At 53.3% G+C, this 27,435-nt stretch overlaps 1 protein-coding gene across 2 annotated transcripts; it reads right to left on the minus strand.

Annotated features, from left to right (window-relative positions):
- Positions 1-731: 731 nt before the first annotated feature.
- On the minus strand, positions 732-26,954 carry Tmprss6 (transmembrane serine protease 6). Of its 2 annotated transcripts, none has more exons than XM_036208732.1 (17): positions 26,720-26,954; positions 23,442-23,575; positions 22,557-22,624; positions 21,867-22,045; positions 21,570-21,611; positions 15,864-16,068; positions 15,117-15,253; positions 13,724-13,836; positions 13,378-13,487; positions 7,753-7,898; positions 7,317-7,415; positions 6,466-6,579; positions 5,068-5,184; positions 4,638-4,806; positions 3,368-3,639; positions 1,693-1,829; positions 732-1,455 (listed from the first exon to the last, which is right to left on the minus strand). In XM_036208732.1, exons 1-17 carry the CDS (start codon positions 26,952-26,954, stop codon positions 1,297-1,299), a joined length of 2,436 nt encoding a protein of 811 aa, XP_036064625.1. In that variant the 3' UTR covers positions 732-1,296. The 2 variants fall into 2 exon arrangements, with proteins under 2 accessions (XP_036064625.1, XP_036064624.1); XM_036208731.1 differs by having other exon boundaries at positions 3,311-3,639; positions 26,720-26,918.
- Between the last annotated feature and the right edge of the window lie 481 nt (positions 26,955-27,435).

The raw sequence follows: 27,435 nt of genomic DNA on the forward strand, positions 1-27,435 counted from the left end.
CCTCGCTAACTGCCTGGCCCTATCCCTTCCTAACAGGATCCAGTGTCTCCCACTGTTTCCTGGTCAGCCTTCCCTCCTAGTCAGTTCGAGAGCTCTAGGCACGTGACACTTATCACTGCTGCCTCCAGGGGGCGCCCCTGTGTCCTAAATCTTCCAAATCATCCCCATCTCTCCTCGCTTGTTCCAACCATCTCTGTCTTCCCCCTCCCTGGACTTATCTCCCTTCACCTGCCTCCAGCTCCCCCAACATGGTGTGGGTGCTGGTTGTAAAATGTGAAGCGACTCTGCTTTCCAGCCTGCCATGACTCCCATAGCCCCCGGGGACAAATCCTCTGCTCATTCTTGGGTCTCACCTCCCTGCAGCTCCCTGAAGTGCTTCTCTCTCTGTGTCTCTGTCTCTGTCTCTGTCTCTGTCTGTCTCTCTGTCTCTCTCTCTCTGTCTCTCTCTCTCTCTCTCTCTCTCTGTCTCTCTGTCTCTCTCTCTCTCTCTCTCTCTGTCTCTCTCTCTCTCTCTCTCCTCTGTTCTTACTGTATCCAGCTTGCTGGTTCCATGTGTGCCCTGCTATCTGTGGCAATATGCCCTTTGCCCTTTCCTTTCCTCCAGAAAGCCCTTACCAGCCTTTGAGTCCCAGATCCCGGGGCTCTCCACAGTGGCCTCTGAAGCCAATCTGTTCAGTGACAGGTGACGATGTGTAGGGCCGCTCAGACAACAGCATCAGGGCTTGGTCAAGTACTTTATTTTCAGAACAGACAGTGGGCCTCCAGTGAATGGCAGGGAGGGCCCTGTAGCGGGCAGAGCTGCAGGAGGCACCTGGGCCTGCAGCTGGGGCCGCCCCATGGTTTGGCTTACAGTTTGGCCCACTTGGCAGTCTCAGAGGCTCTGAGGGTTCTTCTGGGTAGAGGCACCTTCTTCCCACCCATCCAAGGTACACAGGGGGGCCTCCTAGGCTGGAATCTGCTCTCTGAGCCAGTTCCCTCCAAGTGGCTTCTGCATGGGGAAGGAATCTGACTTCTGTACAGAGACTGGGAGCCAGCATAAGTGCCACAGGACCCCACCCCCAAAACAGTGGTAGAGGAGAGAGAGGAAAGAACTGGGGTGAGAAGGGCTAGGTAAAGCCGAACTGAGGCTGGCTCCTGAACCTCAGGAGACAGCCCGACCACCAGCTGACATCCCGCTGGAGTAGGCCTGAGGGAACAGGCCTCAGCAGGGTCACTCGCCCCAGAATACTTGTGCCCCGGCTGGGTGGGTGCCCTGAACTTGGGCCGGAGGCAGGTCCAGCTCTGTAGAACAGCCCCTCAGGTCAGCACCTGCTGGATCCAGTGGATCACACGCGTAACACGAGTGTAGACGCCGAAGAAGTTGGGTCTGCCACAGCCCAGGCCCCAGCTAACCAACCCTGCCAGGAACCAGCGGCCGCTGGGCTCCCTGCAAACCAGGGGACCTCCAGAGTCACCCTAAAAGAGGAGTGGGGAGACATGACTGCCTCAGGGTGAGGGCCTCCCTTCAGTGCTCCCCTAGATAACTCCCAGGACCAAGGTCTCAGGATAGCAAGGAGCCGAGCCAAAGACCTCCCACCCCAAGGTCTGCAGCTACCAGCAGCCCCTTCCCCTCTGAAGGCCTCAGGGCTCCTCTGTCTGTAAAGTGGGGCCAGTCGCCTTCCCTTACACAGCCCGCACCCCACAGGTAGTTACCTGGCAGGCATCCTTCTTGCCCTTGCGGTAGCCAGCACAGAGCATGCGCGGGGTCACCTGGTAGCGGTAAGCCTCATTGCACAGGTCTTGGGGGACCAGCTGCACGTCCACCTTTTGCAGGGTGCTGCTGCTGGGACCTGCAGGGAGGGCGGCAGCAAAGAGAAGGGGCTAGGAGTCTGCTCCTCCTGGGGTTATCCTCACCTCCCAGGAGTCTTTCCTGCTCCGCCCTGTTACTGCTGACTCCTCGGCATGGCTCGTGATGACAGAGCCCTCATCTCTATGCCCCGGAAAAGCCTGTTAGAGCACATCCCCTACCCCCTTCCCCTGAAGGGCTTCCAGGCTCAGGCGGACCCCCTCCGCTCTATGGTAGCCCCAGGGAGATGCTATCACTATACTCCTAACTCCTTAGTGGCCCTCGCTGTCCAGCCCAGATCTTGTCCGGAGAACTACGGGATAGTAATCCACCAATCTGGTGCTGGACCAGACATTGGAGTTTTGAAGCCCCTTTGGTTCTAAGATGTAGGCAAGGAGGACTCCTCACCCATGAGTCCTGGGTTGGCCTTCAAGGCCCACCAGTTCTAAGGCCCTCCCCTTGGCATGCCTGTCCTGACTCCCCTCTAGCTGGTAACTGCTGGTATTCTCAGGCTTTTCTACCTGATGCCTGTGCCTTCACCACAAACACCTGTTCCCAGGAATAACTCATAGTCACTCCAGCCTCAGTGGAGACCCGTCCTCTGGTGCCTTCCTGGCCAGGGCGGGCAGGTGCTTTCCCAAGTCGTTTTGTGGTAGCTCGTACCATAAGAGTGTGCTCATCTTCATCCCCCTTGTCTGCCTCTATGCTTGACACATAGTAGGTGCTCATATGTGTAGCTGAGCAAGCGGCCAAGCGAGGAACCCTTGCTTTGTCTTGACATCTCTGCCAAGTCACCTTTCTGAGCCTCAGTGTCCCCATCTTTAAGCTATCCCTGCAGAGGTCGGGGTGTGACTGGGTGGTGGAGCAGTTGTCTTGGTACACATGAGGCCCTTGTTCAGTTCCCAGCACCACACCATACCAGCCGCTACTTCCGGGTGGTAAATCCCCATGTGCCAAGGTTGCAGTCTAGTCTGCGGTTAAACCAGCCGAGCCGAAGTTTGCAGAACTGAGGGGCCGCCTCTAGAGACGGCAGCTCCTGTCAGTTAAAGCCAGGAGGAGAGAACACCCTTTCTAGCAGCAGATGCAGATAACTCTGGGCCCTAGAGAGAGGGCAGTCCTAGATCCGAGTCCCTACCAAGATCTCTTGACTGGGTGGCTTTCAGTAACTAAGGGACCCAGCCTCAGCTTTCTCACCAACAAAATGGGGCCACAGTGCCCACCCCTAAGGCTGAGTGGCTTATATGACATTTTCCCCTCAATCTAGTCTGCAGTAATGAAAAACCCCATCCAACCCCCACCCTTCTCCCAAGGTTCATACAGCCAACCTGGGACATTCCTGCCTATCCCCCATGCCCCCTGCTTAAGTTCTTCAGTGCCTTCCAAAGCAAAGGAGGGCAGGAGCCACAGGCCCTCTTACGGACTTTGTCTTCCAAAGTTCGGTTCCACTGATCCCAAAGTTGGAGGGCCTGGAGGTGGGACCCTGACAGGCCTCCTCCAAGCCTGCACTTGATATCCCAGATCCCGCTGCCTGCCCCTGCTTACCACCCTCTCGCAGGGCTCCCCAGCCTGTGATCCAGCACTGCTGGCCGGACTCAAAAAAATGAGAACGTGCAGGCAGGCAGACGGGGCGCACGGTGGCCGAGTAGACCACAGGGTGGTCCAGCTGCAGCAGGGCTACATCATAGTCATGGCTGTCCTCCTCGTGATATGGGTGCAGGAACAGGCGGTTCACCTTGAAGGACACCTCGCCTGGCCAGCGTGAGTTCTGCCGTATCTTGCCCAGGAACACAGTCCACAGCCTTGGGGAGGCCATGCTGGGTGGGAGGCAGGGGAAAGGCATCATAGCCCAGCTGCTTAGTCTCCTATCCAGAGACCCAGTTGGCAACAGCCAGCTTTCCCACTGGGGCAGAAGACCCTGTCTCCCTCTACATGGTCTCTCATTTCTCCTTTCAACCCCCTGGCTGGTCTACAGTGCTGACTGAGCACATGCTTGGGTTCTCCCACCTCGGCTCCACCCCCAGCCTCATCCCTCTTAGCGGAGCCTGGCCTTCTCTAGGCCTCAGCCCTTCCATCTGTGAAATGGGAACATTCTCTGCTTCCATGTTCTTGGGAGACTCTGTGAGACACATAAGAGGATCCCTAGTGCCAGGATCTCTGTTTGTAGCCCACTTTGCAGACTCTGGGATGGGGGTGTTGGGGGTGGGGTGGGGTAACACGCCTTGGGGAAGAAATTGGCAGAGAGGTAAGAAGAGCAGGTGGGCAGGGCAGAGTGTGCCTGGGGAAGACAAACAGGTCCCCAGAAGCCAACAGAACAGTTGGCTTCTGTGGGAAGGGCCTGAGGGGTTTGGAGCTCAGATCTGGTTAGGACTGGAAGGGGGTTGGCTCACCAGGGAAAGAGGTTTGGGGGCCAGTGAGCTGTTCCCAGAGAGCTTCCCTGGTCCCACCACCACCACCACCCCCATCACAGCTCAAATTACGGTGGGGTTATGGCTGTGAGCAGCTCAGGCAGCTGTCTCCTCCACTATCTCCCTAATGTCCTGCACAGCCCCTGGCATGGAGGAGGAGCAGAGCTGTTGGGTTAATGGAAAGAGCGAATGCTATGGAGCTCAGAAAGGCTGAACAAGGAGTCTAGCGACACACAGCATATCTGGGTGTGTGTGTGTGTGTGTGCCAGAAGACCAGATCCCTCATATCATGGCAGCCAGTCTGGGGCTCTTCTCTACCCACTCCTCTGTCTGAGTTCGGTTGGCACACTCTGTACCTCCCGTGGCCTTCCCTGTGCCCACCTCCAGTCCCTCTGTCGTCTCCTCACCTGTCTTCCTGGAAGCAGTGGGCGGCTGTTATGACCCAGCGGTCAGCGATGAGAGCCCCCCCACAGATGTGCCGACCCCGAATCTGGAGGCTGGCCTGCCATGGCCACTCACCCTCGGAAGACACGGACCCGCCCACAATGCGGCTGGAGGGGCCCTGGAGGCCACAGTCTGGGGATGGGAGAGGGCCAGGGGCGGACAGAGGAGGAGGAGGAGGAGGAGGGGAGGAAGAAAGGCTAGTGAGAAATGGAGACAGAAAACAAAGGAAAGTGACGGAGAGACCTGGGGGAAACGGAGAGACGGGCCCAGGTGACAGAGACAGATAGGCACAGAACAGAACACGGTGACACTCCCCTCCTGGGTCCCCACGAGGATCCCTGCCCCCACCCCCCAGGCCCGGTCTTCACACACAGCTGCCACTGGCAGGCTCACCGCAATGTTGCTCGTCCGAACCATCACTACAGTCTAGCTGCCCGTCACACTCTGGGTTGGGCTTCTTCACACAGCTCCGGTCCTCACACTGGAAGGTGAATGTCCCACAGGGCACTCCTGGGATGGAGGGGACCAGGCAGGCCACCAAAGGTGGGTCTCTGAGCCCCAAGGGAGTCTTCCAAAGTGAGACCCGGAAAAAAAATGGCACCAGGAGAGGCCAGGAGACTAAGGAGGGGGTCTCAATCACACCGAAAGCTTTCCTAAATCTCCTCTGGGATCTTCTCCCACCCACATTCAGCCTGGCCCCGTTGGTGGTGACTCTGTGTTCCCTCCGCTCTCAGACGAGAGCTGCTTGGTCTCACAGTCCCATGAGGCCCCTGAAGGCAAAACCATGCTTCTGCTATCAGACTAGAGAGCCAAGAGCATGGCCATGTTTCCCCAACAGTTGAAGACCACCACCCACTCTTTGTTATAATGGACATCCCAATGCCACCTGCTCTGCAACTGTCCTTGCTTCCTTCCCTCCAGCCTGGTTAAAGTCCAGCTCTCTGCAAAGACCCAGCTAAAAGCATATACCTACAGCTGGGCGTTGGTGGCACACGCCTTTAATGCCAGCATTCGGGAGGCAGAGGCAGGTGGATCTCTGTGAGTTCGAGGCCAGCGAGGTCTACAAAGCAAGTTCCAGGAAAGGTGCAAAGCTACACAGAGAAACCCTGTCTCGAAAAACCAAAAAAAAAAAAAGCATATACCTACAAAGCTTCCCAGGCCCCCATCCTTCCCACAATACTGCATATGGTGTCCCAAAGGTTTTGGGTCACCTGTCGCATGTCCTCTTACTAAGAGGTGACCCCTTGAAGGACAGGTACCACATCGCTGTCATCTTATTTCTACCCCTGCACTGCCCATCACTTGACAGCCTTCCAGTCGGTATTGACTGGTTTGTCAGTTGGATGGGTGGGTGGATGACTAGCTGGTTAGCAGACTGGATGGAGGGAACAATGGACTCCTAGACAGGTAGCTGTGTATACAGAGAGATGGTTGCCAGGTCAGTGGATCGACAGATGAACATGCGATTGTTTGGATCAGTGGACGGAAAGGGCGATTCAGAAGCAGAGATGGAAGGGAGGCTGAGGAGTGAATGGGTGGATGGATAGCTATTAGACAGTTGGATAAATGGGTGTGTAGATGGCTGGATGGGTGCCAGAGAGTTGGGTGAGTGGACAGATGGATGGGTGAGTGGACAGATGGATAGACAGACCTCTGAGTGGACAGCTGAACATGCAGACGGAGGCACAGTGGGTTGCCGGTATTTGAACAGGAAGACAGAGACGTTTGTAGTAGAACGTGTGGGTGTGACCCCTTTGATCTCCTTGGAGACCCCGGGCAGGGTCCCCCTACCTTCCTGACACCGCTCTTCATCACTGCCATTGAGACAGTCAGGCTTCCGGTCGCAGACTCGAGGCAGTGAGATGCATGTGCTGTCCTCTTGGCACTGGAACATAGCTCTGCAGACTGTGGGTAGAGAGGGCAGTGGCTGTGGGGCCAGAGGGCCAGGCTGGGGCCTTACGGTGGCAGCAGAGGCTCCCTGTGTCATGTGTCCACCGTCACAAATCCTTCTCACGGCAGTTCTGGCAAGACCCATCTCAATGGTAGGAACCGATAGGAAGGATGTGTCCAAGGTCCCCAGACATTCAGGGACTCTCGTCACAGACTGAGAACTGACAAGGCAAGTGTGGAGCATCACTGCCCAGATGCCTTAGTGCTCCGATGCCTAGATGATGGGTCTAGGGGCCAGAAGCTGGCATTTGCTCAAAACTATTCCCGAAAGTCCTAGTCTGGGGATCACCATTTCCTGCCTCAGGCAGGAGGAATGAGGGCCCCATTCAAGGAGAGAGATACAGGATTCCTACCCTGGATCCTGTTCCCTGACAGTCCCAGGCCACCAACCATCCCTACCTGGTTCTGACCTTCCCTCTTGATTATTTTTCAGAAGACTAGCTAGGACAGAAAACTAGTGTATTTGCCTGTGATGAAGGGAGAAATCTGAGCTGAGGGTCACAACTTGTCCCAGACATTACCTTAGGAGTCAGCTCTGGGGAGGCCGGTTTCCCATACTGCCTCCATCTTGCCATCCTGACACAGTACAAGAACCCTGGGTTCTTGGGTGCTCCCAGGGAGACTACTCATGGGGCAGACTTAGATCAGTGCAGGAAGCAAGGAGAGAGGAGAGATGGTGACAGACTGCTCACCACAGTTTCTCTCATCCAGGCCATTGGGGCAGTCCTTGATCCCGTCGCAGGCAGGGACACACAGTCCGTTCACAGAGCAGAGGAACTCTCCAGGACAGGCTGGGGACCCACAGGAGGCCATAGAAGCAGAAGGGCACCATTAGGACACATGACATGAAATACATGAATCTACATCCTTACACACACGTGATCAGTTGTCCATACACCTGCTCCAGTGCCTATGTCCATGGCCCATGCAAAACCACACCCAGGCAACACACACAAAAGAGATACATAAAACTGCCTGCCCAGTACATGCACATGCATGTGTGCACACATATACACACAGCACCCTCACTGTGGTCTAGCCTCGTAAATGTTTGTGCACATCTGGGGACAGCAAAGGGGCATGGCAGCCCCCTCAGTCCCCCCCATCCCCTGCCCCCATTGTACTCACGGTCTGACTGGTTGTACAAGCTGTAGTACACTTGCACACCAGGGCCCGTAAGGGAGATCTGGGAGGTGAAGTTGATGGTGACACCAGCTGAGGCCACCATGGGGATCCTCTCCGCATATGGCTGCAGGGTGCGGAAGCCACACAGCCTAGGAGTGACCAGGGATGGTTCAGACACATGGACTGGTTCCCCAGCCAAGAGAAGGAACAGCCTTGGCCCCTATGCACAGACAGGATAAGGACCAGGCAGCCAGAAGCAATGGACCCCACCCACACCCCTTCTATCTTGATTTTCCTCTGGGTGCATCGCTGCTCAGCCCAGAGTCATCTTCTAGAAAGGACCCTGTTTATGTTACTTCCCTGCTCAAGAACCTGCAGTGGCATCGGGTGGTGGCGCACGCCTTTAATACCAGCACTTGGGAGGCAAAGCCAGGCGGATCTCTGTGAGTTCGAGGCCAGCCTGGGCTACCAAGTGAGTTCCAGGAAAGGTGCAAAGCTACACAGAGAAACCCTGTCTCGAAAAAAACAAAAACAAAACCAAACCTGCAATGGCTCTCCATTGCCTGTGGGATAAAATTCAGTCCAGATTCTAGGCCCAGTCACTGTCAGCTCTGAAAATCCTGCAAGTTGGCGGCCTCCTCCGAGTCTCACTTTCCTTCCTTGTTCCATAAGGAAAACGAGCATTCCTGCCAACCTCAGATCTACAAAAGGCTTCCATGTGTCTGCTGAGGCAGAGGACCTCAGCCGGCCCACTGTCCGTACCCCACCACCAAACACAGAAGTGTGGCCTTCTTGTTTACAGACAGTTGGCCAGACAACCGACCAGGCAGGCAGGCGGCTTTCCGGTGTATCTGTGGCCTCACACCCACCAGCAGTTCTCAGTGCAGAGACCCCTGGGGGCCTAAAGGTCAGCTTTATAGCACTCTCTCACACCACCACAGCAGAGTTTTCCAGACAGGTCACTGGTACCCCATAACCGAGGGCAGATAGGGGGGTGAGGGTGCCAATCCTAGACAATTAAGCCAGCTATCAAATCTTCAAGAGAAATTGAAGGTCCTACATTCGTGTCATTAGATCTTGGGGTGCTCCATCATGTCAATGCACATGAAGGAGTCCTGAAAAGGAGCGTTTTGAGAACACCAGAGCGCAGCTGCTTTTCATAGAAAGGATCACCACCAGGGGGTGCTCTGAGTAAGCCCTTTGTGCACCACCCCCACTCCTTTTCAAAAACATTGGTTCTTGTGGACAAAATGATAGCATCCTAGATTGTGATCCTCAGAGGACAGCCCCCTCACAAAATTCAGGCTCCTCCTGCCTTGTAAGCTATACCTGCTCCTGAGCTGGGAGGCACACACCTGTCAGCCCAGCATTCACCAGGCCCAGGTGAGAACATGGCAAGTTCAAGACCAGCCTGGGCTACTTGGTCAGACCCATGGACGCCAGAAATTCCAAGCAGTGCCAAATACTACCTGTACTATGCTCGACCGATTACATGCGTCGAAATTAAGTCTCTCTTTGTCAATCAGGCTCCGAAAGAGAGCAGTTGCTAATGAAACAGATTCGCTTCTGGAATTTTCCACTGAAGTATTTTCCGATCACAGGGTACCGTGAGTAATTGAGGGGGAACTGATGAAGCACGCATTTCTGAACTCCTGAGGTTTAACTCCTGACACAGGCATTTAACCTGCATAAATAAGCAAAGATGCTGGCCTGCGTGGTCGAGAAGTGAAGAGGTCTCCAGAGAGGGAAGGACCACCCAGAATCCCTCAACAGAGATGAGTACCACCAGGGGGCGTCCTGGAGCAAGCCCAGCCCCTTCCAAGCTAAGGGAAACCCCACTGTGTCTTAAGGAGGGTTACATATATAACTCATGTTACACTCATGAAAGCATAGTTATTACTGACTGCCATCCTTAGGAAGGGCTCCAGGTAGTGAGCGGGGGAGCTAGGAGCATCTCTGAACAAATTTAAGATGCAGTCAGGTGGGGGCATGGATCCCATGCATGGCCCTCTGAGTTTCTGGCCATTCCTTCCTCCTGTATACCAGCCCCTCTCCCCTCAGCAACTAAGTGCTTGACTCAGAAGGTGCTGGGGCCTGTGTGGCCTGCCTTGCTGTCTCATCCCTCTGAGTTTGGGGTGAACCATTCCCTCAGGATGCTCAGCGAGCACCCTGTCAATCTGACACGCCGGGAGCTCCCCACAGAGGAGCTGGGGAGATGCTGGGTGGATGGGCAGAAACATGGCCAAGAGGAAAGAGGAAGGGGCCCGGCCTCACCTCGCACGTGCCCTCTACTAAGGCCAAGCAGAAGGAAGGAGGGCCGAGGGACAGCACTGAAGAAGGGACAGTGGCCTGCTCTGTGGTGGCCTGGGCGTCTGGCTAGCACTGCACAGCTGAGGTCAACTTAACTTTGTCACCTGAGAAGCTGTGTGACTGGGAGTGGGGGGGGGGAGGCAAACTTCAGGCCTCAGTGTGTGTGGTGGCGGCACTGTAGTCAGGAAGACAGCCCCCCCCCCCCCCCCCCCCCGTGTGCCCCCACCTCCTTGCAGACATTTCCAAGAGGACCTGGAAAAATTGTTTTGTGGAGGAGTGGCACCTGACACAAGGTGACAGATAGCACATGGCCCTGGCCACGGGACCACAGGAATACAGAAGGGACACCTAGAGCCAGGCCAAGCCACAGGGGGCCACCATGGGCCTCTGGAGCTGGTTCTGCCTTATCTCTTGGCTGGAAGCTAGCTAGCAGAAAGGGTCAGGCAGGTCACAGGAGAGTGACATCACAGGAGAGGAAGTGAGGGCAGGTTCCTGGAAGGGGGGAAGTCGTCACTGCGGTAGCACCCAGTGAGGAGGTTCTGCGAAACCCAGCAGCCGGCAGCCCGGATCTTACAAGGACCAGATTCCCCACCACCTGCAGGCCACTGGAGGATCCTGCCAGGGCATAAGGACATCCGGAAGAACTGAGAGGAAGTGGTGGATGGGGTGGGGGCCAAGGGTGCCCAGCCAGTGGGAAGGCCCCCTGTCACTAGACTGGCACCTGGGGACAGGGGTTCAGCCACCTCTCAACTGTACCCCTCCATGGCTGGGCCAAAGGACCTGGTCTCCTCCCCTCCCCCGCCTCTCAGGCCTCTGCTACCCACACAGTAGATTTTCCAAGACACGCTGTTCAGAGGATTTCCTAGCACTGATATATCATTATCAGCCCACAGGCACCAGAGACCGGGCCCCAGGCTCCGTTGTGTTGTTCCCATCATGCCTTGCCTTCCACCAGGTGTGGCATGGAACAAGGAGATCGTTCTCCACTGGGAGGACCCTTCATCCCAAGTGAGGGGCTGAGGTGAGGTGGGACGTGCCCAGCTGCTCTCAGAGGAACCAGTAAGAGCCATAGAGATGGTGTACCCTCCCACCAGCCGCCGGGTGTCCTGCCTGGGAATGGCTCCCCTGAGAGATAGCTGTCTGAGCTCAGTGGTGATGTCACAAGCCACGGGGGCTTTTGGCAAATGACTCATCCTCTGGGCCTCAGGCTCTTCTCTGCTGTCAGGCTCTGGGCAAGTCCCTGAAATTTACAGCTGGAAACCCGGTTTGGAGGGAGGACATTTGGGGAAGTGATTGGGTCAAGGGCTGCACCTCATGAATGCATTGATCTAATCACAGAATTAGCAGATAAAGGAGTAAGAAGTACTGATGGGTGGTCTCAGGAGTGGCGCTGACACGTGAGCCAGTTTGACACTACCTCATCACATGACCCCCCCCTGCCGTGTTATGACTCAGCAGAAAGCCAAACGGATTCTGACACCATGTCAGACTTCAGCCTTCATAAGCACGAGCCAAGCAAACCTCTGTTCTTTATAAACTACCCTGCCTTGGGGATTTTGTTATAGCCACAGAAAACAGGTGGAGACATCATCTGAGTATAATTTCCTTGCTCGATTGTGGGATGCACATAATCCCTTTCCATGCCTGCCTGGCGCAGAGTGAGGGCCAGTTAGCAATCTCCACCCGCCATCTTATTTAGGCTTCAGTGGAAGGGGTCTGTTTCATGCTCTTTGTTTTGTTTGTTTCTGTGTGTGGTGGAAAGGCACTCCTGTTTGCCACAGCACATCTGTGGAGGCCAAAGCACGTCCTTTGGGAGTCGGCTCTTTCCTTCCCCCATGTTGATTCTAGGGATTGAACCGGGTCCTCAGGCTTGTCGGCAAGCGCCTTTACCCACTGAGCCATCTTGCAGGCCCATGCCTTTTGCTTTTATGCTTGTTATTGGGGATTACAAGGGTGGAGCCTGGGACTGCTGTATGCTAGGTGAGCACTCCATCCTCAGAGCCCATGCAAGCCTCAGCATACTGAGACGGGTTCCTGAGACTGGGAGAGGTAAATCTTGCCCAAGGAGGAGGCTGGGGAGCCAGGTTCTGGGCCCCAGTCTTCCTGCCTCTAGCTGGTGACCGCTGGGAGGGACCTTACTGTGACCCATCTGGGTTACCCCAATGAAGCTGGTGCTTGTGTTGAGCACCGAGCTCTAGGTCTCACAGCACTTGGCACGGGGCCAGCCTAGATAATGGGATGGCCATGGGCACAGGATACAAGAGGGTGCCAAGCCCTAGGTTGACCCCTCTCCTTCTGGCCTCTCAGAGGTAGAGACACCAATCAGGGAGGGGTCATGCCTGAAAACACAGCGTCTTCATTCGTGGAACTCCAGTGCCAGGGTTACCTGGGCTCTGATGAGGAAGCGAGAGACCAGCTACTCTCAGCGTGGGCAGGTGGCTGAGGGGGCTCTGTGAAGGAGGAGGGCAGCCATGACAGCACCCTCCTCCATGTGATGGGAGACTCCTCTGTTCCCTAGATGTCACAGGCTTATGTCACAGTGAGCCTGTCACCCCAACAGCACAGGCCCACATCGTAGCGTGGACATTTTATCATCCTTCTTGTCACTGTCCTGATACAAGCATCGCTACTCCCTGCCACCCTCTATCTAGAAGGAAATCAACCAACAAGCAAATGGGGCCTAGCAGTGTTCCTCAGTTGCTGGCCCCAGGGGACTGTCCATCCTCATCCTCCTGGCCGACTCCCATGCCTCACATCACAGCTCCCTCTGTCCCCTGAAAACTCCCAAGAGGATGCTCTCAGCTTGAAGCTTCCTTGCAAGAGGCCAAGGACAGGAACGGGAACAGGGTGAACACTGCACGGGACACAAGTGCACGGGGCCACCCAGAAGACCGCTGTCCCTGTGGAAGCCAACAGCACCAAAGACAATGGCGTCCTCTGGCTGTCGGGGAGCGAGCGGAAGAAAGGCTAGCAGTACCTCCGTGTGCTCTCAAGTGCCCTTCCCCCCTCCCCCCTCCCCCGGTTGGTGACTCCATGTTAGGGTGCCAGATACATGGTTACAGAAGCCAAGGTAGTTCCACCATGTACTCTCACTGGGATCTCAGGATAGGACTGGTTAGTGTCTGAGGCCTGCAGGGCATCTGGAGAAGCTGGGCTAGAGCGGGCTTGGTCAGGACAGCGGGGACAGTCAGCACAGTGGGCTTTGCCAGCTTCAGCCTCCAGCTCATCTCCTCTGCTATCTCCCAGGCCAGGCAGGGGTGGGGGTGGGGGGACTTGAGGTCCCTAGGAGGGAGAGGGAGGGAGGGGAGGGAAAGCTACCTCCTGTTCTGGATCATCCACTGGCCTTGAGTACACAACAGGTTGTACTTCTGCCTCCTCAGGGCGTAGGCATCAAACCAGAGTGCCAAGCCGTAGTCCAGAGAGGGTACCTGGGGAAGGAAGGCAGGTAACCACGTGTCTCATAGGGTAGGGTCAAGCTGGGGCACCTACCCCCTCAGATAAACAAGCTACAGCCACCACCCTCCCATCAGGCTTTGTACTTAGCCTCTGAGTACTTACTTGGACAGGACAGGATGCAACCACCTCCCATCCCTCCCATCCCAGGTGCTGAAGCCCCATGGATTGCTCTGGGCAGAGGGCAGGCTGCAGGTGGGGTGGAACTCACGGTGAGGTGCCAGGAGCAGTGGGTGCTAGGTGAGTAGTAGCTGGGGTAGTAGGGTGTGCTCAGGAAGCCCTGGAGATCCAGCCGGCCCTCCAGTGTCAGGTTCACCTTGCAGTCTGGGTCCAGGAGCAACTGTCAGACTGGGTCCCTTGGCCCTCCCACAGCGCCTCATTGCACTCCACTACCTCTAACGGCAAAACTTGGAGCCAAACATGACTATGTAAATGTGCCTCAGTTCCTCATCTACAGAGTGGGGAGAAGAGTGTTCACCCGGCGGTGAGCAGATGCCATGGACATAGTGCGTGCCATCTGCCTGCCAGGTAGACCTTGCTGTGTGACCTGAACACTGCACTTAACAGTATGTCAGATATGCTCACAGCAGGCCTCACAGCGCAGCTGTGGAGGGAAGGCTGCTCCCTCTGCAAAGAGGTTAGGAAGGGTGAGGGCATGACTCCATGCTAGAGCATTTGTTTAATATGTGTCAAAGCCCTGGGGTCCATCCCAGCACCATACACACAGACACACAGACACACAGACAGACACACACACACACACACACACACACACACACACACCCACATATATACACACATACATACAGACACACCACATATACACACAGACACATTCACACACTCACTCACATACACACACCACATACACACACACACACACACACTGATAACATTTGGACCAGAGGAGGAAGGCTTGGCCCAGTCATGCAGATAGAGGCTCAGGGCTCAGAGGGTGGAATCACAAGTGAGCTTAGGTTCTCTGGTCACCTTCCCCTGGGGCTAAAAGCCCCAAACCCTTGGTTTTCCTGTAGACTATAGTGCCTGAGACCCCAAGAGAACAACGGTTGTCGCACCCTGCAGGGCCTTTTGGAGGTATGGGTCACTGTGGGAGAGCCCAGGCTTGATCCAGGAGAGTGAGAAGAAGCGTTCAGATGTGACAGGGAAATGCAGTATAAACAGCAAGGACCCCAAAGAGGCCCCGGAGTCCTAATGTAGGCAGGGTCCTCAGGTTTAGTTCTGCTAACCCAGAGGGCAGCCAGGGGGCAGGGTGGTGTGGGCTGGGAAGAAAGAGGCAGGAAAGGGTGGGTGGGGCTAGGGAAGAGCCAAGGGAGACCTCCTGGAGGAGCCCTGCCAGGACACCTTTGCTGGGGGCTGCCAGGGCCAAGGCCCTACATTCTCAAACTTGCTAAAACATGGGTTGGCCTTAGGAGGAGGGTGAAGGAGAGAGGAGGAGCGAGACAGGAAAGGAGGGGAGAGGGAGAAGCGGGTGCTGAACAGTGAAGGCTTCCAGACCCATCCCATCGCCAACAGGGAAGGCATAGGGCATGCCACCGGAGACCAGGGCTCATGTCCACGCCCCCTCCATCCTTGGGAATCCTCACCCTGGAAGGCCACAGACTTCACCGAGAGCATGAAGGGGTCATAGTAGCTGTGCAGACCCTTCTTCCACACCACTGCCATGACGGAGCCTGATGCCAACACCTCCATCACGGGTTCCTGGCGGCTGCACCCATAGACCCTGGTAGAGCAGAGAAGAGCGCAAGATGGCATGACCCAAGAGACACTGAAATGATGCCACCGTGTCCCCAGCACAAAGTCAGTCCTCAGCAAACAATGACATAACTCAGCACTGCCTGTCCTATTTCCTGAAGAGCTTTCCAGGTCCTTCGGCCCACCCTGGGAGAGAGGGTCACAATGGCCGCATTTCTTGGATATTCTCTATCTGGTATAGATGGTGAGATTTGGAGTCTCACAATCTCACCAAATGGTGAGCAAGAGTATACACCCATTTACAGATGAGAAAAACTGAGGTTCAAAAGGGCACACTCCCCACCCCCCACTCACCACCCTCCATCCCCCACCCCGTCTTAAGGTACACAGCTAGGGTGCAACAGAATGATGGCTGGAATACCAGGCTGCTGCCAGATTCTAGAATGTTCTAATAAGCCACGTGCCTTCCCAGAGTGGACCTTAGAGATCACCTACCACAACTGGTTAGTTACATCTAGATAGGGAAACAGCCCTCTAGCCTCCTCCTCCATTGCCTGAGGCTGCAGCACCTGGGTCCCAGCATATGGAGTGTGACCTTTGACCCTGCCCGGGTCTCCCTCTGCCCTCCAGGGACTCACGAAGTGACGAGTCTCTTCTCCAGGGGCACAGCTGCGTCGTACATCACCACCCGGTCTCTGCAATCAACCTGGGTCCACTCGAGCCTCACTTTGAGCATGAGCTCCTCGGGCCCCTGCAGGTGCCACAGGCAGCTAGAGGCCAGCTGGTCGGGCCCCCTCAACCGGAGGACCTGGCCTGGCTTCACGTAGCTGTAGCGGTAACAGCCTGAGATGGAGAGGGATAGAGCCCTTAGCCAGGAAGAGAGACTGGGAATGGCCACAGAGTCTTATCCAGCTGTGGTGGGGGACTGGGAAGGGAGGGACTGGGCCGGGCTTGGGCCCCCACATTTCTTTCCCCTGTTGCTTCCCTGTCCAGCCCCTGGCTCATGCACTCACTCACTCATTCAACAAACTCACTGAGCCCTGTGTGCCAGGATGAATGCCCATACAAATAGCCTAGGCGATGAAGGCCTTGGACTCAGTCCAAGGTGCACGGATGGCAAAGAAAATCACAACAGGAGCAGAGAGGCCTGGAGGAGCTTTGCAAGATCTCATCACAAGGCAGGCATTGCAAGGGAACAAGGTAGAGACAGAGAGGCAGGCCAGGGTCCTATCAGGACCAGCACTGCTCTAGGTCCTGTGGCTATAGGGAGCCATAGAAGGTTAAACAGGGCTAGGCCGTACAGTATGGCATGGACTCCCCCTGGAGTGACAGTGAGCAGGCTATCCACGGAGGACAGTGGCCCACACTCCCAGGGCCACCACAGGCTGAGGACAGCCCATGCCAGGTTACTCAGCTCGGAGCCAGAAATGCCATAAGCAGTGAGTAAAAACAATGACTGTCCTTGTGGCCGTGAGGAGAGAAAGGTAGAGGAGAAAGCTCTGTGGCTTGTCACCCTGCAACTGTCCTCCTTGGAGGCTCTGCCCCAGCCAACCTCACAGCCACCCTGACTTCACACCTCCTCTTACATCTCACCCCACAGACCCCACACCCCAGGATATCCTCCCTGTTACATTCAACCTAATTGGATACAATCCGTTTCCTTATTAAGTATAATAAATTAAATGCACTTAGAAAAATCTAATTTACTAAAAGCTCATTTAATCCGCGAGCTTGAATACCATGCCAGAGCTAGCTAAGATGTGTCTCCAGAGAACCCAGTAAGCCTGGCCCTAAGCTTCATGAAGCGAGGAGGCCAGGTGTTCTGCCAGCAGGCTCAGGGAATCTAGTTCTGAACCCAAGATGGGGTCAGGCAGTCACCTTGGTGCCATGCCTCAGCTGTGTGACTCTAGAGTTCTGGCATACAGAAATAGCCATAATCCCTGGCCTACCAAGGTCCAGGAATGGTCTGAGTCTACAACCTGTCCCTCGGATCCCTCTGGCCACCCAGAGTCCAGTGAGATGCAGATCTCCTGGGTACAGGGGCTGCTCAGGCATGTGCCCAGGAAAGGGAGAGACCTCTCTGCTTTCTGGCTTTTCGTAGATGTACACTCATAGTTTAAGAAGCCATGTCTCCTCTGGCCAAGGTGTTCTTCCGCTCTAGACCCAAGGAACTCCCAGCTCCCCAGGGCTCACACCTGCAACTGAAGCCAGGCCTATAGGAAGGCTTTGGATACTGGATCAAGAGCTGTTTCCTCCTCCCTTCCTGGATTCCCTCACATGGCTCCTTTCTCTGCCTTGCAGCCCAGTCCACCTCCATTCCCTGCACAGAACCAAGTTCTCATAGCCTGTCTGTTCCGGTGGGTGCTGGCACCCGGTCTGTGATGCTCTGTATGTGTCTGTCTCCCTGTGGGGATCAGAGCTCCTCACCAAATGTGTATGGAGGGGATCAGTCGCCCAGGTGGTCACAGTGCAGGCAGGGGCCTGGTGTGGGGGACTCAGTCTACTTGAAGGGTTCCAGCAGGCTGGATATGGTTCTGCCCACACGACTGACCTGCAAGATCACTGGGTTCAATCCCAGCACTGAAAGAAAGAGGGTTCAAATTCTCATCCACCTTTTGGCCTCTGTGCCCTGGAAGGCAGGGGTTCTGCTGGGCACCCCCACAAGTGGAAAGCACAGCTCCACCACCAGAAATGAAAGAGTTTACATCCGAGAAGACATGGCCTAGACCATGGCCTGAATGTGGATGATTGCCCTCAGAAGGCTGGTTATGGCCAGCAGCAGTTGCTGCTGAGGCCCAGCACTGTCTATCCTGGGGCACCCAGGGTGACCAAGCTGACATTGACACCTTGCTGACCATGACCAAAAAGCTGATAAAAGGAGGGTGGTGACATATGTGGGGTGTTATTTTCATTTTGACAAGGTCTCACTATTGTAGCTCAGGCTAATCTTAAAGTCCTGTGATCCTGCCTCAGCCTCCCAAGTTCTGGGGTCAACACATGTGCCACCATACTCAGCTGTGTGATGTTACAAAAGCCATCTCCTGTGATGAAAAATGAAACCACCAAGGATATAAAACAGAAAGAGGGTTAAGGCAAGAGCCCTTTCCGACCACACACAGAGTTCTCAATGTGGAGCCCCCAGGTCCTGGTGGGTCAAGGTCAGACTCTTTTTTCATATTCACACTAAGACCCTAGTTGCTTTTGTCTCTTGGAGAGAATAGCAGAGTGTCCCTTAGTCCTGTGACCTGTGATGTCACAGCAGACTAAATACAGACACCCACAGGAGCAGCCATTCCTGACACCAATGAACGGGTGTCACAATACCATTCTTCAAAGCAAATTGGTTTTAGGTAAATTCTTTCTTATAAAAATTAATTTCTCAGGCTGGAGAGATGGATGGCTCAGAGGTTAAGAGTACTGACTGCTCTTCCAGAGGTCCTGAGTGCAATTCCCAGCAACCACATGGTGGCTCACAACCATCTGTAATGAGATCTGGCGCCCCTCTTCTGTATACATAATAAAAAAAAATAAATCTTTAAAAAAATTCATTTCTTATAAAAATATTTTGTTGATCTGAATGGGCTTGTTATTTTAAAAATAAAGTCCAGTGTGGTGGCCCTCACCTGAAGTCCCAGCACCCAGAAGACTAGGACAGGACGATTGAGAATTTGGAGCCTGCCTGGGCTACCTAGGGAATCTTTTTCTTAAAAATAAAATTTAGCCGGGCGGTGGTGGCGCACACCTGTAATCCCAGCACTCAGGAGGCAGAGGCAGGCGGATCTCTGTGAGTTCGAGGCCAGCCTGGTCTACAAAGCTAGTCCAGAACAGGCTCCAAAGCTACGCAGAGAAATCCTATCTTGAAAAACATCATCATCATCATCATCATCATCATCATCATCATCATAATAATAATAATAATAATAATAATAATAATAATAAATAAAATTTAAGCCTGGGCAATGGTGAATACCTTGGATTCCAGTATTCAGGAGGCAAAGGCAGGTGGATCTCTGTGAGTTCAAGGATAGCCTGGTCTACAGAGCAAGTTCCAGGATATCCAGAACTCTGTAGAGAGACCTTGTCTCAAAAAAAATGTATAATAAATAAACAAAAATAAAATCTAAAAAGTTTTACTGTTCAATGGATCAATGGATGACTTCTCGATGTTTTGGTTTCAATTGGTAAATGTGCCTACAGCTCATGGAAATGAACTCTTTAAGGTCCTCAGCAACTCCTGAGGGATCAAGGAGGCTTGAGGGGCATTGCCCTAGGTTGGACAGGAAAAGTCTAGATAGAAATGCCAAAGGCTTTTCAAGTAAAGAGGCAAAATTGGGGCTCTTCTGGGGGAGTTTCTAGAACAAGAAAGAAAACACATTTGCACAGACATTTTCCCATCATTTAAAAGTGTGAAATCACTGTTAGCTCATAGACCCTCCAGTGCGGGCTGCAACTGCAGCTCACTCACCTGTCCCCAAGCCACATCTAGCTAGCAGGAGGGAGGGCTGGCCCAGACTCATTGTGACTTCTGGGCACAGGCTTTTGAGGGCTGTGTGTTAATGAAAAGGCTGCTAAGCCACGAGTAATCTTGGCTCTCTGGAAAAGTCACCCTAAGGTCAGAGTGCGCCTGTAAGATGGCAGCCAGTTTGTATCTAACTCTGAAGTGTCATTTCGGATTGACTTGCCACAGATGACAGATAAATGGATGGATAGATGATTCATAGATAGAAGATAGATATACACATAGATGATAGATACACAGAGAGAGGATAAATACACAGATAAAGGTAGATGACAAATGGGATGATTGCTAGATGATAGGCACATAGGCAGATGATAGATACATAGATACATAGATGCATAGATAGATACACAGGTACATAGATAGACAGACACATAGATACATACATAGATACATAGATGCATAGATAGATACATAGGTACATAGATAGACAGACACACAGATACATACATAGATACATAGATGCATAGATAGATACATAGGTACATAGACAGACACATAGATACATAGATGCATAGATAGATACATAGGTACATAGATAGACACATAGATACATACATAGATACATAGATGCATAGATAGATACATAGGTACATAGATAGACACATAGATACATACATAGATACATAGATGCATAGATAGATACACAGATAGATACATAGATAGACAGATGATGGAAAGAGGATCTGTGTTCTTACCCTCCACAACATCCCTCATCAAGGTAGGTATAGTTGACCCTGCTCAGCATAACAACTCTCCATGAGAATCATGGCGTTAACTTTTGAAATTGTACTTACTTCTACCAATGAAGTAAGTGTCTGGCCAGCAGGGCAGGAGGAAAGGGGGTCCGAACAGGAGTAACTGGGATTTTAAGCCATCCTCCTCCCTGAGAGGACTCTAGGCACTCTCTCCTACCTCAGCTCTAGGTGGAAACTGGTTCTCAATGTTCTTAATGCCGCAACCCTTTAGTACAAGTTCCTCATGTTGTGGTGACCCCCAACCATGACATTTTCTTTGTTGCCACTTCCTAACTATAATTTTATGGCCGTTATGAATCATAATGTAAATATCTGATATGCAGGATATCTGATATGCAATTCCATGTGACCCAGAGGGGCTGCGACCCACAGGTTGAGAACCAATGCTCCAGCTAGTCTAGGAGGAATCTTGAGGGCCTGTGTTCAGAGTCATAGTGTACACTATCTTAGATAGCACACTGCACAACTCCAGAACTCACAATGTGTACAGTACTCCTAGCCTTGCACAATAGGGTGTTCCAGCTAGCACCTGGCTTCTCAGGGTTCAGCAGGAAGTCAGTGGGGCCTCTAGGAGAAAAGCAATCTAACAGTGTGGTATTGGGCAGAGAGAGGAGGGCAGGTTAGCCCAGCTGAGGCAGGAAGGGTACAGAGAGAGTTCTTGAATAGGCCAGAACCATCCCTTCCAACAGACCAGTTTAAATGCTGAGTGACCGAGGTACCAAGCGTGGATTGGTAAGACTGTTTCAACTTTCAGTAGGAAAAAGGGTAGGCGGGCAGGTTGAGTTGAGTGACAGGCGGCTGGGGTATATTTCCACATAACTGATCTACAGCTCCTCTCACACTCACATCCAAGACACAGGCATGCAAGCACACCCCTATCTGGACCCCACCGCCACCCCTCAGCCTTACTCAGAGCCCTCACCCAGGCCCCCCTGTGACATCCCCCAGTGTCCCTAGATCAGGGCACCCTGCCCCCACAGTGGAAGCCTCAGCACCCCAGCAATGGACTAGACAAGAAGACTCGGATTCAAAAGGAAAGAGACCAAAGCAAGGACCCAGCAGCGTACCCAGCGTGGAATTCAGTACGACTATGTCATTCACGCTGGCTTCTGTCAAAAGGAAATGAACAAACAAATAAACAAGGGCAAAGCCAAATAAATAGAACACCGAAAATAAAAACAGGCAAGAAGAGCTGAGCCAGGAGCATCCGAGGCCAGCCCCCCATGCCACCTGCCCCCACCCTCTGTCCTGGCTCCAGGCTCACAGGGGGTCACCTGAGCATCCCACCCATCCCTGGTGGCAGGGGATAGCCTCCCCCAGCCCTGCTGGTCTCACCATACCAGGATTCCCCTCCCAGTACTGACCTAGGACCACCAGGCCTCCAGGGTCCATCTCATATTCGGTCCTATAGGAAGCCAGGGTCGAGCTGTTGGACAGCAACTCCCCCACCAGGAGCTCGTGCACCACCTCGGGGCTTAATGTCAGTCGCTGGTACTCAGGGATGTCAAGGATAAACCAGAAGAAGCACGTGAGGGACCCCTCCCTGTGCAGACAGAAGTGAAAGGGACCTGTGGCCCACTACTAGGCTTTCTTCCCATTCTCAACCCATAGGAGGAGAGACCGAGTCACAGAAGGTCATAGACCATTTGGTAAGTGGCAGAACCAGCTATGACCAGGCAAGCCAAGTCCTGACCTGGGTCCTGGTTCACGTGCTTTCAAGCATACCCCCAACCTGGACCCACCTATATCAGGCATCCCCAGTCATGGTGTGGTGTGAACCCTGTCACATCACACCACCATCTGCAGATGACAAGACCAAGTTCACACGCAGGAGGCTAAGTCCCTACTCTGTGCCTTGGTTTACCCAGGTTCTTTGCCTTCTTTCTGTCTTTTTTCTTTCTTTCTTTCTTTCTTTCTTTCTTTTTTTTTTTTTTTTTTTTTGGAGTTTTGAGGAAAAGTATGATTAGGGCATTGGGCATTGTGTCAGAGGCCTACAGGACCCAGCCCTTCCTGACCTTAGAGTGGAGGCTCCCATTTGAGCTGCGACAACTCACCCAAAGGAGTAGATGGAACTGGAGTTGTAGTAGGCACCTAGGCGGGTGCTGGCAATCAGCTCTTTGAGCTGTGAGAAGGGAGACAAGGCCCTGGTTACCCTCCATGGCGGCATGGGTGCTGGCTTCCCAAGCCCTTTCCTGGTCTTTTACTCTTTCCAGCCTGGCACCGGAGCCCTGGATGAGGGCTTGCCACAATCACACGCACAAGGTTAAGCCAGCCACAACCCTCACACCTCGTCCCCTGCCCCACCCCTCCCCACCCCACCACCTCCCCTTGCCACAGTCTCATCCAGATCCTGCAAAGCCCCACTCCACTTTGGGTCCCCCTCTTCTTCTCCCAGTGACCCCTGGTATAGCCAGCCCACTCTGGGAGTTCAGTTGGCTTGCTGTTCATGAGCAAGGTACAGCTGAAGGGCGATGGAGGTGCTATTAGCAGGGAACACCTGGGACGGAGTATGAAGAGCCCTGATGCTGTCCCTCTCTCTCAAGGCTGAGGGGTGCCTCCGACATTTCTACCTGTCTCATGAATAACAGTCCTGTGCCTGGCTGAGAGTGGAAGGGGCTAGCAACCCACTGTCCTTAGTGCAATAGCCATCGCATTGCATGAGAGGGGCAGAGCCTGGACAATATGAGCTGCACAGTTCCAACTTCTCTGCTGCACTCCTGGCAAGAGGCAAAATCAAGATTTCTTTCTAGACAGTTGGATCCTGTGCATGATCCTGCTGCCTCCAGCACCACCCCTTCCCATGGTGCCCAGGACAGGGTCTATCCCAGTAAGCACTCCCTGCGAATTGATGGACCGATCCACCAGACTCGCCCACACCTGCCCTTGCCCTCTCAACCTCCCGCATTTCCCCCTCCCGCCTTCCTATCCCCCCTCCCTACCATCTTCTGGGCCTTGGCGGTTTCACTGCGGAAAGCACTGGACTCCCGTCTGGCTAGGTCCTGGGAGAAATGGCGGTTGAGTACCCGGAAGCTGCCAGAGTACACCTGGCTAACAGTCACTTCTGCCTTGTACCCTGGTCAGAAAGGAATGGGTTACCAAAGGAGCATGTCCAAAGGTCTCTGCCTCTCTACCTGTCACTCCAACTTTCAGCATGTCCCCAGGGTCTTGTGTCTCCAAGCACTACTGCTCCATATCTCCATCGACCAAGTTATACAGGGATCTCCTGTTGGGCAGTCTGGAAGCAGGGTAAGTAGAAGAAGCGGCTGCATGGCCAAAATGGATGCCTGCAAGCACCTGGACACAGGGAAGCGGGGATTGTAGGGACTGGGGAGAGCCGTGTTCTGCACAGTTGGGGTTTGAGAGGATCCTTGGACATCCAGGTGGAGAGACAGCAACAGTGATGGCCCATCATCCCTCCAAGATGGATGGGGTGTACCTCCCACCTGTCTCCTCACTCAGTGCTGGCCTGGGTAGGAGAAGTCATCCTAACAGTTCCCCCAGGGGCTTCTTCCACCCTGAACCCTTTTAGAGAGTGGTGTTTTCTGGTAGGTTCTAGAGCACTGGCCCTGTGCCCTGGTTCTTCAGCCCCAGGTAGAACCCCACTGGGGCCCAGGAAGAAGGGTTAGAAAGATGCTTCCTAGGTGAGTCTAACTCTTCAGCCCTGAAGACTAATTTCCCAGTAAGACCGTCCTCCAGCCTGCAATATTTGGAGTGCTGCTTTCCTATTGGTGGTGAAAGGCTGCTCTTTGCCTGTATTACTCAGCTCTGAGAAGAACCCATGAGTCATCATTAGACAGTCCCTGTTTGACACGGGGACTGTGATGGTAGTTTTATGTCAACTTGACACAAGCTACAGTCTTTTGGGAAAAGGGGACCTCAACTGAGAAAATGTTCTTAGCTTGACAGTGGTGGCGCACGCCTTTCATCCCAGCACCTGGGAGGCAGAGGCAGGTGGATCTCTGTGAGTTTGAAGCCAGTCTGGTCTACAGCCTGGTCTACAGAGTAAGTTCCGGGACAGCCAGGGCTACACAGAGAAGCTCTCTCAAAAGAAAGTAAGTAAGGAGAGAGAGAGAGAGAGAGAGAGAGAGAGAGAGAGAGAGAGAGAGAAAAGAAGAAGAAGAAGAAGAAGAAGAAGAAGAAGAAGAAGAAGAAGAAGAAGAAGAAGAGAAGGAAGGAAGGAAGGAAGGAAGGAAGGAAGGAAGGAAGGAAGGAAGGAAGGAAGAGAAGAGGAGAGGAGAGAAGAGAAAATGTTCTCACCAGATTGGCCTATGGGACTTTTTTTTTTTTTTTTTTTTTTTTTTTTGGTTTTCGAGACAGGGTTTCTCTGTAGCTTTGGAACTTTGTAGACCAGGCTGGCCTCAAACTCCACCTGCCTCTGCCTCCCAAGTGCTGGGATTATAGGTGTGTGCCACCACCGGCCGGCTAGGGACATTTTCTTAATTGATGATTGAAATGGGAGGACCCAGCTTACTATGGGAGGTGGTCCTGAGTGCTATAAAAAAGCAAGCTGATCAAGCCATGGAGAGCAAGCCAGTAAGCAATGTTCCTCCATGGCCTCTGCTTCAGTTCCTGCTTCCAGGTTCCTACCCTGACATTCCCAGTGATGGACAGTTACCTGGAAGTGTAAGGTGGAATAAACCCTTTCCTCCCTAAGTTGCTTTTGGTCATGGTATTTTGTTACAGCAATAGAAACCCTAAGACAGGGATCTTCAACATGGCATCTCTCTCTTAGCTGAGCTAGACTAGGCGGATCTATCTCCCTAGCATAGTTCCAAGTGAGTAGTTTCCCAGGTCCTGTCAACAGACCTGAAATTTTACTGGTAAATATGTCCAAAAATAATTCTATCCAAATGTTTAATATAAAGCCTCTGATCATGTAAGTAAGTTGAAATGTCCCTTTTGGGGTTTCCCAACCCCCTTAGCCTCCAAGGTCATGACAGATATGTTATAATTGTATTTGACACCATAATGGATTCATAAGGACAGAAGCCATAACCAGATGGCACAAAGCTCTGTGCCTGGCAGTGGATGGATGGATGGATGGATGAATGGATGGATGGATGGATGGATGGATGGATGGATGGATTTATGGATGAATGATGGATAGATGACAAATGAATGGCTGAATGGTTAGATGGTTGAGTTACTGATGGATAGATGGATGGGTAGGTGATGGATAAATGATTGAGTGGATGGCAGATAGGCGGTTGGATGGACAAAGAATGAGTAGATGGATGGATGATTGGATGGATAAATGGATTGATCAATGGATGGATGGATGATGATAGATGGATTGTTGGATGAAATGAATGGTGGGGGATAGATGGATAGATGATAGATTGATAGATGGATAAATTAATGAATAGATGTTGGATGGATGGATAGGTGGATGAATGAGTGGATGATGCTTGGACAGATGAACAAATAAGTCTTCTACATCATATGGGATCCATTTTCACAGGCACAGACTAATCTTATCATTCTGCTTCCTTCCACGACCAAGAGCTGAAGGTGAGCTATCTCCCAGCCCCATATAACACTCAGGAACATTAAGCCATGAATGTGTGGATGGAAGGGTTTCTCTGGACCCAGAGTATGGCCAACTGCTCCTGAGACTCCATGGATTGCTTGAGAGCCATGATATCAGGGCCAAAGGGGCAAAGTCAGATATGAGGCAGAGGTTCCAAGCTTGGGTGCTGTCTAGTGGTCCCCTTGATTCTCCATGCTTAGCCCTGGAGACACAGAAGTGATGAAGCAGTAGTCCTCTCCCCATAGGAGCACCTGGGGCTCAAATGAGCAGAGGCACTAATTGGTACCAGGTCCCGTGGGCACTTCTGGGCCTCCTGCAGCAGAGCATGTTGGCTTTGAGCCCAAAGGATAATTCAAGAGGGCTGTAGGCAAAGGATGGCATGTGCACACACCCTGGCTTGTCCAGATCCAAGAATTGCATGCTCAAGAGTCCTCCCTCCCCAGCTGAAGGAAGCAGAGAGCAGACTACACTATGGGACTTAGCAAAGGTCCAGCCAAATGCCCACCTTGAGGGACATGAGGTAGGGCGACTCAAGAGGTAGAACATGGTGGCGTAGAAAAGCAGCAAAGAACTTAGAATCCTGGTCCACCCTACTGTACCCCTGCCCCCCCCCCGCGCCATGACAGTCCTCCCTACATCCACCCTGAACCCTCCCAGGGTGCCAACTGCGCCCTTATTATCCATTACCTAGGAAATACCAGAGCATGACTCCTGCTGAGGCCAAAGCAGCCAACACCAGCAATATTGGCGAGAAGCGGACATAGTCCCGGCCTTTTCTCTTTGTGTTTTTGGGGGTCTTGAACATCCCCTCTGGATCAGCAGCTTCCTCTCCATCACCTCCATCACCCTGCCCATCAGCTGCTTGAGGGATCTCAGCGGTGGGCATCCTGGTAGAACAGGGGAGCTGGAAACACTTTGGCATCTGCAAGGGAGCTTTTGCTGAGACCCAGTGGTGCCAAGAAGCAAGGCAGGGTCCCTGCCCTTTGCACGGAAGGGCAGGGACCTGGCAAGTGATGACTGAGGTTGGCTGCTGAGCAGCTCACAGGGAGCAGAGGTGGCCTCAGGGGGACATCTCAGAGGAGAGGCTGCAGAGCGAGATAGTTGGACTCCCTGTGGATCCTGAGGCAGTCAGTGCCCACAAACAGATGGGATCCATGAACACAGACTTCAGCCGCCCTCCCTGCAGCTTCCCTTCCATGTGGGGCACACTTTTCCTTCCTTGGGGTGTCCAACATAGCCAGTGTATGCAGCCCAGTCCCCAGACACCCCAAGCCATCCCTGTCCTGGACCCAAATCCTCGCCCTGCAAAGTTTCACTGGCCTTTGTTCTCCTTGCTTCCCAAAATCTCCCGGAACTGAGGAAGGCCACGAAAGCTCATGATTGTTTCATCCCTTCCTTTGGGA

Source organism: Onychomys torridus, chromosome 16, assembly GCF_903995425.1.
Source record: "Onychomys torridus chromosome 16, mOncTor1.1, whole genome shotgun sequence".
NCBI classification, from domain to species: Eukaryota; Metazoa; Chordata; class Mammalia; order Rodentia; family Cricetidae; genus Onychomys; species Onychomys torridus.